The sequence below is a fragment of the Rhinoraja longicauda genome, chromosome 21, assembly GCF_053455715.1.
Source record: "Rhinoraja longicauda isolate Sanriku21f chromosome 21, sRhiLon1.1, whole genome shotgun sequence".
NCBI lineage: Eukaryota > Metazoa > Chordata > Chondrichthyes > Rajiformes > Arhynchobatidae > Rhinoraja > Rhinoraja longicauda.
The window spans coordinates 32407233-32419816 of record NC_135973.1 but is presented as its reverse complement, the minus strand read 5'-3'; the positions used below and the strand labels follow the sequence as shown (position 1 = coordinate 32419816).

Genomic DNA, 12584 nt, shown 5'->3' with positions numbered 1-12584 from the left:
ACCTCAATGACTCACAGCAACAGAGCTGTAAAATAGTCTTTCCACACAAAGCCCTTGTGTTGGCGACATCAAGCTTCAGTGCATCTCTTAGCATGTACACCTGCAGCTTGGAAAGAGCCGCTCGTGGACATCTTGTGGTACTGGAAGACCAACAAATATTGGGCAGATCAAAGTGCGTCTTTCACCAAGTCTACGATCTTCCAGCAGCACTTGATGTCTGTCTGGCTGTGACCCCTGAGAACCGTCTGGGGGTTCTAGCAATGAAATATTCAGCCAAATAGTTTTGCTAATCTGCTCAAAAAAACCATCCCACTGGAGCAACCCATTCTTCTCCCGCTCTGCCTGCTGACCACTGTCTGATGGACCTGTTGCAAAAGTTTTCTCCGAAAGAACTTGAATGGAATGTTGCATGGCAACAAGGCCAGGCCCTTCCTTCACAACACTGGGGACACGTGGAACTTCAGGAGACAGTGACAATAGCCACTTGTGGATTCGGTTATGTGCACGGCTTGATGCAGCCGTACACAAAGTTGGATGAGGGCAATGTTGGCGACACTTTTCCTTCTGTTTTCTGGGGACTAGAGTATCGTGACCGTTACGACATATTCTATCTGAAAGTCCAGATGAAACAGAAGATGGTTTTGGTGACGACCACAGTAGAGGAGTGGGACATGACCAGTCATGCCCCACATACAGCGACACCGAGAGCATCTCACACCTGGTGACCAGGGTCTTCCACATCATTGAGAGAGAGAGGCTGCTCCCACAGTCCAATTTTGGTTTAACCTTGGCTATTTGCTCCAGCCAATCTGTTGCTGGATGTGGGAGGAAACTCACGCGGTCACAGGGAGGATGTGCGAGCTCCACACAGGCAGCACCCAAGCAGAGGATCGAACCCGGGTCTCTGGCGTTGTTATGCAACTTGTTTTCCTTGGTGGCTTCTAATCAGTGTGTTGAAGAGTCAAAGCAGGGTCTCATGGTTCTGTAAACAGAGTCGTCATTGATGCTCTCTGGGGTCAGCAGTTTTATCTTCAACTTCCACATCTCCTTGAATGCTTTTTAGTCCTTCCCTCCACATGAAGAAGGCAGTGGACAAGAAAGAACCCTGGCTTGACATCAGTGGATCTAACCATGACTGCCTTTGACACACAGGGGAATCTCTCTGGACTGCATGGAGCTGTATGGTCTCAACCAGGTGGATTGCTGCTGTGCTCCACCTCCACAAAGTTGCACAACGTTGCATCGTTTACCATGTAAATCAGGAGTTGAGATGTATGGTCTGGTCAGCATTGTCAGATCATCCAGCTGCTTTGAGGATGTAGAAGACGTCACCGGGCAGAACAACATGTCACCAGCAGCAGTGGGTGATGCTGGAAAACAGCCAGCCGCTCGCTCTGCAGGTTTGAAGCGTGCACATTGATTAGCCCGAGTGATGTGCTTTATGCCCACTGCATGGAGGTACCCACCAACCAGGTGAAACCCAGGTGATTGAGAAGTTACCTTCTTGAAGCAGGAAGCTCAGAATGGAGGCACGACAATTGTTGCTTTTTCCGACCATATTGTTAACCTATCAAAACCCCACTCCCTAGTTTATACCTAACACTTACCAGGCTGTGTACCACCCCCCACCTCTCTTACAAAATTCTTAAGGGGTTGGACAGGCTAGATGCAGGAAGATTGTTCCCGATGTTGGGGAAGTCCAGAACAAGGGGTCACAGTTTAAGGATAAGGGGGAAGTCTTTTAGGACCGAGACGACAACGTTTTTTTTAACACAGAGAGTGGTGAATCTGTGGAATTCTCTGCCACAGAAGGTAGTTGAGGCCAGTTCATTGGCTATATTTAAGAGGGAGTTAGATGTGGCCCTTATGGCTAAAGGGATCAGGGGGTATGGAGAGAAGGCAGGTACAGGATACTGAGTTGGATGATCAGCCATGATCATATTGAATGGCGGTGCAGGCTCGAAGGGCCAAATGGCCTACTCCTGCACCTATTTTCTATGCTTCCCAGCTTCCTCCCCCTTCTACTATCATCTGAAGAAAGGTCCCAACCAGATACAGCACCCCTGCATTTCCTCCACAGATGTTGAGTTCCTCCAGCATTTTGTGTTTTGGTTGATATTGATAGCCTATCATTGTGACCACCTCTGGTAGTTGTGGAGTTGCAGCAGCCCACACTTTTGCAAGAAAGTTACATCTACCTTAAGCTTGGCAAGGTATTCCGCAACGGCAACATATCGTGCAATGTTTATCACACTGTGCACGTTATGAGATAAGATTTTCACTTCCATAGCTAATTGTTCATGCATGTAATGCAAATTGGACACAAGTTTAAAAAATTGTATTTTTAAAATAGGCTCGACGTAAAACATTAGCTTCCCAGTTTAGGTTGAATTTCAGTGAGCAAGTGCATTGAAATTACAATGAAGATAGAAAGTTTGGAATTGCTGAAAAAATACATACATTGCACCACACCTAGTTATGCAAATGAACCTTTATAACTTTTCGCTGCATGCAACTTAAAAGCTTTTCACTGTATCTCAGAACATGTGATAATAATATACTAAATTAAACATTGCCCAGTCCCTCACCAGTTCTGACCTCCCCACCATCGAAGGGATTTATCAGAGTCACTGCCTCAAAAAGGCAGCCAGCATCATCAGAGACCCACACCATCCTGGCCACACACTCATTTCACCCCTGCCATCGGGAAGAAGGTACAGGAGCCTGAAAGTTATAATGTCCAGGTTCAGGAGCAGCTTCTTCCCTACAGCCATCAGGCTATTAAACACTACAACCTCAAATAAGCTCTGAACTACAATAGACTATTATTGTTACACACTATTGTTTGTATTTTTGAGTATATATATATATATATATATATATATATATACGAGTGCGTGTGTGTACTTGTATGTGTATATATACACACTGAACTTTTCCTTTTTTCTCATTTATCATATTGTTTACAGTGTACTATGTTTACATATTCTGTTGTGCTGCAAGTCAGACTTTCATTGTTCTACTGGGACATCTATATCTATCTATCTTCTATATCTATCTTCTATCTATATCTATATCTATATCTATATCTATCTATCTATCTATCTATCTATCTATCTATATCTATCTATCTATCTATATAATACTAAAACTCTGCGGTCCAACATTCCGTATGTATGTATGTATATGTGTATGTACGGAAGATTACTTACAAACCCTACTCCTCCTAGACGGTACACCAAAGCGCTACGATTTTTGTACCGCCGTATTCACCATTAACCTGGGCAACTATTGTAAGTACTTTCGTTCAAATTGAAGCTACCTTTTTAAAGCTAGAGAGATATTAAAGTTTAAATTTTTCATTTCTAACCCTTTTCTTCAAGGGGCTACATTTGTTTCCAAAAGTTTCCAGAAAAGGATTTAGTTTTCAGCAAGGATTTAGTTTTCAGCTTGTGACGGCTACATTGTTTCGAAAAGCTTCCAAGAAGTCTTTTTTGTTATTGCAAGTCAAGTCAAGTCAAGTCAAGTCACTTTTATTTGTATAGCACATTTAAAAACAACCCACGTTGACCAAAGTACTGCACATCTGATTAGGAAAAAAACCCAAAACATCTGATTAGGAAAAAAAAAAAAAAAAGAAGGCTATAGTGGTCACTTGACATACACAGATCAGGAGGACAGAGTAAGAGTGGGGCTGGGGGAGGAGAGAATGGGGGGTGTGGGGACGGGCCCAACGGGCCCTCCCCAACGGGCACACTTGGAGAGTAAGAGTGGGGCTGGGGGAGGAGAGAATGGGGGGTGTGGGGACGGGCCCAACGGGCCCTCTTTTCCGGGCCCAACGGGCACACTTGGAGAGTAAGAGTGGGGCTGGGGGAGTGAGAATGGGGGGTGTGGGGACGGGCCCAACGGGCCCTCTTTTCTAGTATAATACTAAAACTCTGCGTTCGTATGTAGGGATGTATGTGTGTATGTACGGAAGTTTAACTTACAAACCCTACTCCTCCAAGACGGTACACCAAAGCGCTACGATTTTTGTACCGCCGTATTCACCATTAACCTGGGCAACTATTGTAAGTACTTTCGTTCAAATTGAAGCTACCTTTTTAAAGCTAGAGAGATATTAAAGTTTAAATTTTCATTTCTAACCCTTTTCTTCAAGGGGCTACATTTGTTTCAAAAAGTTTACAGAAAATCATTTAGTTTTCAGCAAGGATTTAGTTTTCAGCTTGTGACGGCTACATTGTTTCGAAAAGCTTCCAAGAAGTCTTTTTTGTTATTGCAAGTCAAGTCAAGTCAAGGGTGTGGGGACGGGCCCAACGGGCCCTCCCCAACGGGCACACTTGGAGAGTAAGAGTGGGGCTGGGGGAGGAGAGAATGGGGGGTGTGGGGACGGGCCCAACGGGCCCTCTTTTCTAGTCTATATACTACTAAAACTCTGCGGTCCAACATTCCGTATGTATGTATGTATATGTGTATGTACGGAAGATTCCGAAGAATTTCTGTCCATAACTTACAAACCCTACTCCTCCCTGAAGTTACACCAAAGCGCTACGATTTTTGTACCGCCATATTCACCATTAACGTGGGCAACTATTGTAAGTACTTTCGTTCAAATTGAAGCTACCTTTTTAAAGCTAGAGAGATATTAAAGTTTAAATTTTCATTTCTAACCCTTTTCTTGAAGGGGCTTCAGCGCGTGATGTCACAATGGCACCCGTGCACCAATGAGAGATCAGCTCGGTTTTAAATTTACATCTTCAGCTTGTGACGTCACAATGCTTGTGTGAGATTGTTGCAACATTGTTGCGAAAAGCAACTGCCAGTTTTTTAAAGTTGTGCAAGTCACTTAACATACACAGGTCAGCATGGGGCCCCTATTCCCTCCCTCCCCCCCTTCCCCCCTCAACCCCTTCCTCCCCACTCCTTCCCACCTCCATCCCCACTCCCTCCCCCCTCCTCCCCAACTCCCTCCCCACCTCCCTCACCCCTCCTCCCCTAACTCCCCCCCCTCCCTCCTTCCCTCCATCCTCCCCCCCCTCCCTCCACCCTTCCATCCCTCTCCCCCTCCCCCCTCCTTCCACCCTCCCTCCCCCCCTTCTGGTTACAAAGGAAACCCTACGGGGACGGGCCCAACGGGGAAAGAGGGGTACTGGGAAAAGGGGAGGTCCCCCTCCCTCCCCTTCCCCCCTCCCCCTCCCCCCTAACCCTCTCCCTCCCCCTTCCCCCCTCCCCTCCCCCCCTCCCCTCCTCCCTCCACACCTCCCTCCTCCCTCCCTCCCCTCCTCCCGGTTACAATGGAAACCCTACGAGGACGGGCCCAACGGGGAAAGAGGGGTACTGGGAAAAGGGGAGGTCCCCCTCCCTCCCCCTTCCCCCATCCCATCCCCCCTCCCTCCCCTCTCCCTCCCCCTTCCCCCGTTCCCCCCTCCCCTTCCCCCCTCCCTCCACACCTCTCTCCTCCCTCCCTCCCCTTCCCTCCCTCCCATCCTCCCAATGCTTGTTTGAGATGGGTGCTACATTGTTTCGAAAAGCACCACTAACAGATCGCAGTGAGAAGCACTATGTGACCGCGAATGTTTCAAAACAAGCACTTAAAAAGCACTTATCTTTTTTTAAAGTATTTTTTTTTATTGCAAGTCACTTAACATACAGAAATCAGCATTGGGCCCCTATGCTCGTGGGCCACCGGGGCAAGTGTTTCGAAAAAAGCACTGAGAGTGTGTCTGGGGGAGAGAGAGAATGGGGGGGGTCTGAGAATGGGGACTGGGGAGGGGGACAACAGGGGTCGTTGCGGAGGGGGCTTGGTGGTGGGGGAAAGAGGGGTACTGGGAAAAGGGGAGGTTCCACTTCCCCCCTCAACCCCTTCCTCCCCCCTCCTTCCCACCTCCATCCCCACTCGCTCCCCCCCTCCCTCCCCCCTCAATCCCAACCTCCATCATCACACAGCCCCTAACTCCCCCCCTCCCTCCTTCCCTCCATCCCACCCTCCCCCACTCCCTGCCCCCTCCCTCCACCCTTCCATCCCTCTCCCCCTCCCACCTCCTTCCACCCTCCCTCCCCCCCTCCCGGTTACAATGGAAACCCTACGGGGACGAGCCCAACGGGGAAAGAGGGGTACTGGGAAAAGGGGAGATCCCCCTCCCTCCCCTCCCCCTACCCCCTTCCCCCCTCCCCTTCCCCCTCCCCTCCCCCCTCCCTCCCCCTCCCCTCCTCCCTTCACACCTCCCTCCTCCCTCCCCCCCCCCTCCCGGTTACAATGGAAACCCTATGAGGACAGGCCCAACGGGGAAAGAGGGGTACTGGGAAAAGGGGAGGTCCCCCTTCCCCCTCAACCCCTTCATCCCCCCTCCTTCCCACCTCCATCCCCACTCCCTCCCCCCCTCCTCCCCCTCCCTCCCCAACTCCCTCCCCCCCTCCCCCCTAACTCCCCCCTCCCTCCTTCCCTCCCTCCCCAATCCCTCCCCCCCTCCCTCCACCCTTCCATCCCTCTCCCCCCTCCTTCCACCCTCCCTCCCCCCTCCCGGTTACAATTGAAACCCTACGAGGACGGGCCCAACGGGGAAAGAGGAGTACTGGGAAAAGGGGAGGTCCCCTCCCTCCCCCCTTCCCCCTCCCCTCCCCCCTCCCCTCTCCCTCCCCCTCCCCCCTACCCCCCCTCCCTCCCCTCCCCCCTCCCTCCCCTCCCCTCCTCCCTCCACACCTCCCTCCTCCCTCCCTCCCCCTTCCCGCCCTCCCCTCCCGGTTACAATGGAAACCCTACGAGGACGGGCCCAACGGGGAAAGAGGGGTACTGGGAAAAGGGGAGGTCCCCCTCCCTCCCTCCCCCCTCCCCTCTCCCTCCCCCCCTTCCCTCCTCCCTTCCCCCCTCCCCCTCCCATTCCCCCCCTCCCTCCCCCCTACCCCCCTCCCTCCCCTCTCCCTCCCCCCTCCCCCCCTCCCCCTCCCTCCTCCCTCCCCCTTCCCTCCCCCAACCCTCCCCCTTTCCTCCCCTCCCGGTTACAATGGAAACCCTACGAGGACGGGCCCAACGGGCCCACTCGGTCTAGTATAATACTAAAACTCTGCGTTCGTATGTAGGGATGTATGTGTGTATGTACGGAAGTTTAACTTACAAACCCTACTCCTCCAAGACGGTACACCAAAGCGCTACGATTTTTGTACCGCCGTATTCACCATTAACCTGGGCAACTATTGTAAGTACTTTCGTTCAAATTGAAGCTACCTTTTTAAAGCTAGAGAGATATTAAAGTTTAAATTTTCATTTCTAACCCTTTTCTTCAAGGGGCTACATTTGTTTCAAAAAGTTTACAGAAAATCATTTAGTTTTCAGCAAGGATTTAGTTTTCAGCTTGTGACGGCTACATTGTTTCGAAAAGCTTCCAAGAAGTCTTTTTTGTTATTGCAAGTCAAGTCAAGTCAAGTCAAGTCACTTTTATTTGTATAGCACATTTAAAAACAACCCACGTTGACCAAAGTACTGCACATCTGATTAGGAAAAAAAAACAAAACATCTGATTAGGAAAAAAAAAAAAAACGGGCACACTTGGAGAGTAAGAGTGGGGCTGGGGGAGGAGAGAATGGGGGGTGTGGGGACGGGCCCAACGGGCCCTCTTTTCTAGTATGATAATAAAACACTCTTGACTCTCTCTTGATGTTTAAAATGTCTTCTACAGAGTCATCTTAAAATAAAAGAGCAAATTCATATACAAGAAGTAAAACAGCAGCATAAAGTCCACAGAGATGATGGCTGGCTGCTAGTTAGGTGACCAATGGTAAAGATTATTATTTCCGTGTTCCTTACTTTTGTTTAAAAAAAAAAATCAAATCTTGGGACGGTTGCCATAATCTGCTGTTCTGTAAATGTTATCTACTGTTATAAAGTAAGCTGCAATTCTAACTAAACGCTGGGCTTCCATTGGTAGTGCGCTTTGACTTTGGACTGTGCGTGTGCAGATTAAAGGTATCTACCCTCATTCTTCAACCCTGTCACCCCGTAAATAGAGAGCACCGGCGAATTTAAAAATAAAGAAAAGTTGAGTAGGTGCTCGCACATCTGCAAGGGATTTAAATGATATTCGGCGTGTCGCACATTAACACCTGAAGAAGGGTCCCGAAGCAAACGACACTTATCCACCTTCTCCAGAGATGCTGCTGGACCCGCTGAGTTACTCCAGCACTGTGTCTTTTTTTTTTTGCAATGCCAGCATCTGCAGTTCCTTGTGTCGTTTCAGCAATACTCTTCAATCACGCATGCATTCCTGATATACCCTTTTGTTCAGAGTTTACAACACAGAAAGTCATTCCGACCAACCAGAAGCATGTAGGCATTCTAATTAACGCTGACCTCTTTCTGCTGGCTGGCTCATGCCGGAGAATTAGCTCCTTCCCTGCAGATGGACCTGATTCAGTAGCAACTGGTTTGGTGTCACCGTCTGATACACTGGAGCCCGCGGCTGGCAGACTTGCAACATGTGATTTCACCGCTTGTAACTTCACAACCCCGGAAGTATTAGCGGTTCGCAGATCAGAACTTATCCAATTGTTGTTAATACGCCCACTACTGAAAACAATAGACACGTGTTTCACCACACCTGGTAATGCAGATGGTAATTTTACATCTCAAAGTTTAAAATGTAGCATGCATTGAGTCGGCTCAAAATAAAAAGAGCAAAGTCACATACAAGAAGTAAAACAGCAACGTAAAGTACACAATGATGCAAATGATCGAGTCATATAAACCCCCACCCAGATTTTGTTCTGTTTTTGGTTTATTATCATGTATGCAGAATGACAGTGAAAAGCTTTTGTTTGCAAATAAAAAACTACACACGATTACAGCTAAGCCGGCCAGTGTGCAGATAAAGGATATCGGGTACATTTAGTGCAAGATAAAGTCGAAATAAAGCAGTTCAAAGATCTCCAATAAGGTAGCTGGGAGGTCAGGACTGCACTCTCGCTGATGAGAGGATTGTTCAGTTGCCTGATTACCGCTGGGTAGAAACAATAGACAATAGGTGCAGGAGTAGGCCATCCGGCCCTTCGAGCCAGCAACGCCATTCAATGTGATTATGGCTGATCATTCTCAATCAGTACCCCGTTCCTGCCTTCTCCCCATAAACCCCTGACTCCGCTATTATTAAGAGCTCTATCTAATTCTCTCTTGAAAGCATCCAGAGAATTGACCTCCACTGCCTTCTGAGGCAGAGAATTCCACAGCTTCACAACTCTCTGAGTGAAAAAGTTCTTCCTCATCTCCGTTCTAAATGGCCTACCCCTTATTCTTAAACTGTGGCCCCTGGTTCGGGACTCCCCCAACATCGAGAACATGTTTCCTGCCTCTAACGTGTACAATCCCTTAATGATCTTATATGTTTCAATAAGATCCCCTCTCATTCTTCTAAATTCCAGTGTATACAAGCCCAGTCACTCCAGCCTTTCAACGTACGACAGTCCCTCCATTCCGGGAATTAACCTCGTGAACCTACGCTGCACTCCTTCAATAACAAGAATGTCCTTCCTCAAGTTTGGATACCAAAACTGCACACAATACTCCAGGTGTGGTCTCACTAGGGCCCTGTACAACTGCAGAGGACTTCTTTGCTCCTATACTCAACTCCCCTTGTTATGAAGGCCAACATTCCATTGGCTTTCATCACTGCCTGCTGTACCTGCATGCTTCCTTTCAGTGACTGGTGCACTAGGACACCCAGATCTCGTTGTACTTCCTCTTTTCCTAACTTGACACCATTCAGATAATAATCTGCCCTCCTGTTCTTACCACCAAAGTGGATAACCTCACATTTATCCACATTAAACTGCATCTGCCATGCATCCGCCCACTTACACAACCTGTCCAAGTCACCCTGCAACCTCATAGTCAATAGTCAATAGTCGTTTATTTGTTACATACACATAAATGTGTAGTAAAATGAAACATTACCCGCAGTTGAACAATAAGACCAATAAGATTAATCAATAAAAATGCAATAACACATACAATCACAACTAACACCAAACAAAAAGAAACATCCATCACAGTGAGTCTCCTCCAGTCCCTCCTCACTGTGATGGAAGGCCAAAATGTCTTTTTCTCTTCCCTGCCGTCTTGTCCCGCGGTCAGGCTGTTGGAGTTGCCACGTCGGGGCGGTCGGGGCTCCCGATATTGAAGCCCCCGCTGGGCGGTGAAAGGTCAACGGCCTATTCCAGGCCGCGCCGGACGGTGAAAGGTCCGTGGCGGGCCGACCCAAGCCCCGCGATTCGGGGCGGGAGAACACGCTGCCTCTGCCGTTGCCGGAGCTCCCGATGTCGGCCCCCACCCAGGGGTCTGCGGGCTTCCGACGTCCACGCGGCCCGCGCCGGAGCCTCCGGAGACGAGTCGCAGCCGCGCCCGCAACATCCGCAGGCAGCCAGCGCCGCAGGTGGTGAGTCCGCGCCGCGGGCTCTGCGAACCAGAGCCCCAGGTGGTCCCAGGTGAATGGCCGGTGGTAGGCCGCAACGGGAACGGAGACACGACACAGAGTAGTGCGTTCGGCAGAACGCACCATGGGAACTACACTCGTCCCCCTGCAGGACCTATACATCAGGAGGTGCAGATCCAGAGCAAGCAAGATCATGAGGGACCCCTGCCACCCCAGTAACGGACTGTTCCAGATGCTACGGTCAGGCAAACGCCTCCGCTGTCACGCTGTGAAAACGGAGAGGATGAGACGGAACTTCTTCCCACAGGCCATCAGGACTGTCAACTTTGATAACCCCAGAGACTAAATTTTTGTCGACACTTTTTGTGCTATGTTTAGTAACTTATTAACTTTATTTATATGCTGTAACTGTAATTATTTTTGTGCACAACCCGCAGGCATTGCCACTTTCATTTCACTGCACATCGAGTATGTGTATGTGACAAATAAATTTGACTTGACTTGACAAAGGTCACGTCTCCGTTCTGGAGAGAGAATGTTACAGTTCCCGTTCCCTCCCACCCCCCCCCCCCCCAAAACATAACATACAACACTACATCATATTAAACTACAATTCAGACAAAAACAACAAAAAACACAAAAGACAGACGGACTGCAGGCAAGCCGCAGCTGCGACGGCAGCGCTGGCAATCATAGCATCTTCCTCACAGTTCACACTGCCACCTAGCTTTCTGTCATCTGCAAATTTGCTAATGTTACTTTTAATCCCTTCATCCAAGTCATTAATGTATATTGTAAATAGCTGCGGTCCCAGCACCGAGCCTTGCGGTACCCCACTAGTCACTGCCTGCCATTCTGAAAGGGACCCATTTATCCCCACTCTTTGCTTTCTGTCTGCCAACCAATTTTCTATCCATGTCAGTACCCTACCCCAATACCATGTGCTCTAATTTTGCCCACTAATCTCAATGAATTCCGACTCCTGTTTTTTTTTAAATCACCAAGATCAACTTTATTCAACAACAATTTTTTCCTATGAAAGATGTAAAACTGCATGCTTCGCGGACCCCGCCCACAATCCACACCTGGCTGCTGCAGCTGCTTTTCAGTGGACGGGTTTAAACCACAGGTGTCGTGCTCGGAGGTAGCATTGACGTGTGAAAAGGGCTGGCCGGACCTTGCTGTCCTCATGGTCAGGTGTGCATTTCCCCTACAAACAACACAGCAGTAAAACTCAGTATATCTTTTTAGTAGTGTCTGTCTATGTGTGAGCTTTGGCTTTTAATAAACGTCGTGAAATGCCTGTGGATGTGCTTGCCTCATTGATCGAAATGAATGAATGAAAAGAGTTCTCACAGCGCAGCGCATGTGTCAGCGTTTGACTTTAATGGTCAAAATGAATGCGACAAGAATCTGTGAATGAAGAGTACTTCATTCACAGAATGTAAAAGTATTTAGAATTTCAATGAATTCCGAAACTATTTTTTAAGAAATCAACAAAATCAACTTTATTCAAAAACAACATATTCCTATGAAAGATGGGTAATTGCAGGCAAAATAATTATTTTTTTAAACGGGCACTTCAAACAAATGCAAAATATACCAAAAAATTTCACTGGACGGACCTTGCTGTCGATTTGTTCACGTGTGAGTTGTGCTTGTGAGACCTCCACATAAGTGTAGGTTTTCGTTGGTTGTCTTGCTTGCCGTGGTCCCTGTCGTAGTGGACATCCTAGGTAGCGAAAACTGAGTCGCCGGTCTTCATCAGCTTGCCGTCGCCTATGTTGTAGGTTGTCTTACCTTGTCGCGGGCATTGTCGTGGACATCGTCGTACGGTTATTTTATTCGGCGATCTGCTACGACTTTGACAGTCGCCGGCAGTCGCCAAAAAGATCGCCTAAGTGGGACAGGCCCTTTACTCATCTACAGTCCACTGTCTGTTCGAATTGGCAGAAATACTTCTTCCCCATTAACAATCAGTACGGGAGCACCTCAAAGCTGCCCCCTGTGATAAAGTGGCTACCTGGCCTTGCCCTTTGTAGAGGTTGATGGGATGCTTGACTAAAGAAAATGTGGCTAAAAGAATGTGTACTGCAAAAGGCAAGCCCAGGCAGCTGACTTGTTTGCAAAGATACCTGACTGCAGGAAATGTGGCTAGTTGCAAGC

General features: G+C 48.5%; 1 protein-coding gene across 1 annotated transcript in view; it reads right to left on the bottom strand.

Annotated features, from left to right (window-relative positions):
- mfsd1l (major facilitator superfamily domain containing 1-like) overlaps nucleotides 1–8398 on the bottom strand; it is a 32309-nt gene extending 23911 nt beyond the window's left edge. The window contains exon 1 of the mRNA XM_078417516.1: nucleotides 8345–8398. Within this exon, the coding sequence (XP_078273642.1) occupies nucleotides 8345–8366 (22 nt within the window). The 5' untranslated portion in view covers nucleotides 8367–8398. The remainder of the gene's footprint in view (nucleotides 1–8344) is intronic.
- Between the last annotated feature and the right edge of the window lie 4186 nt (nucleotides 8399–12584).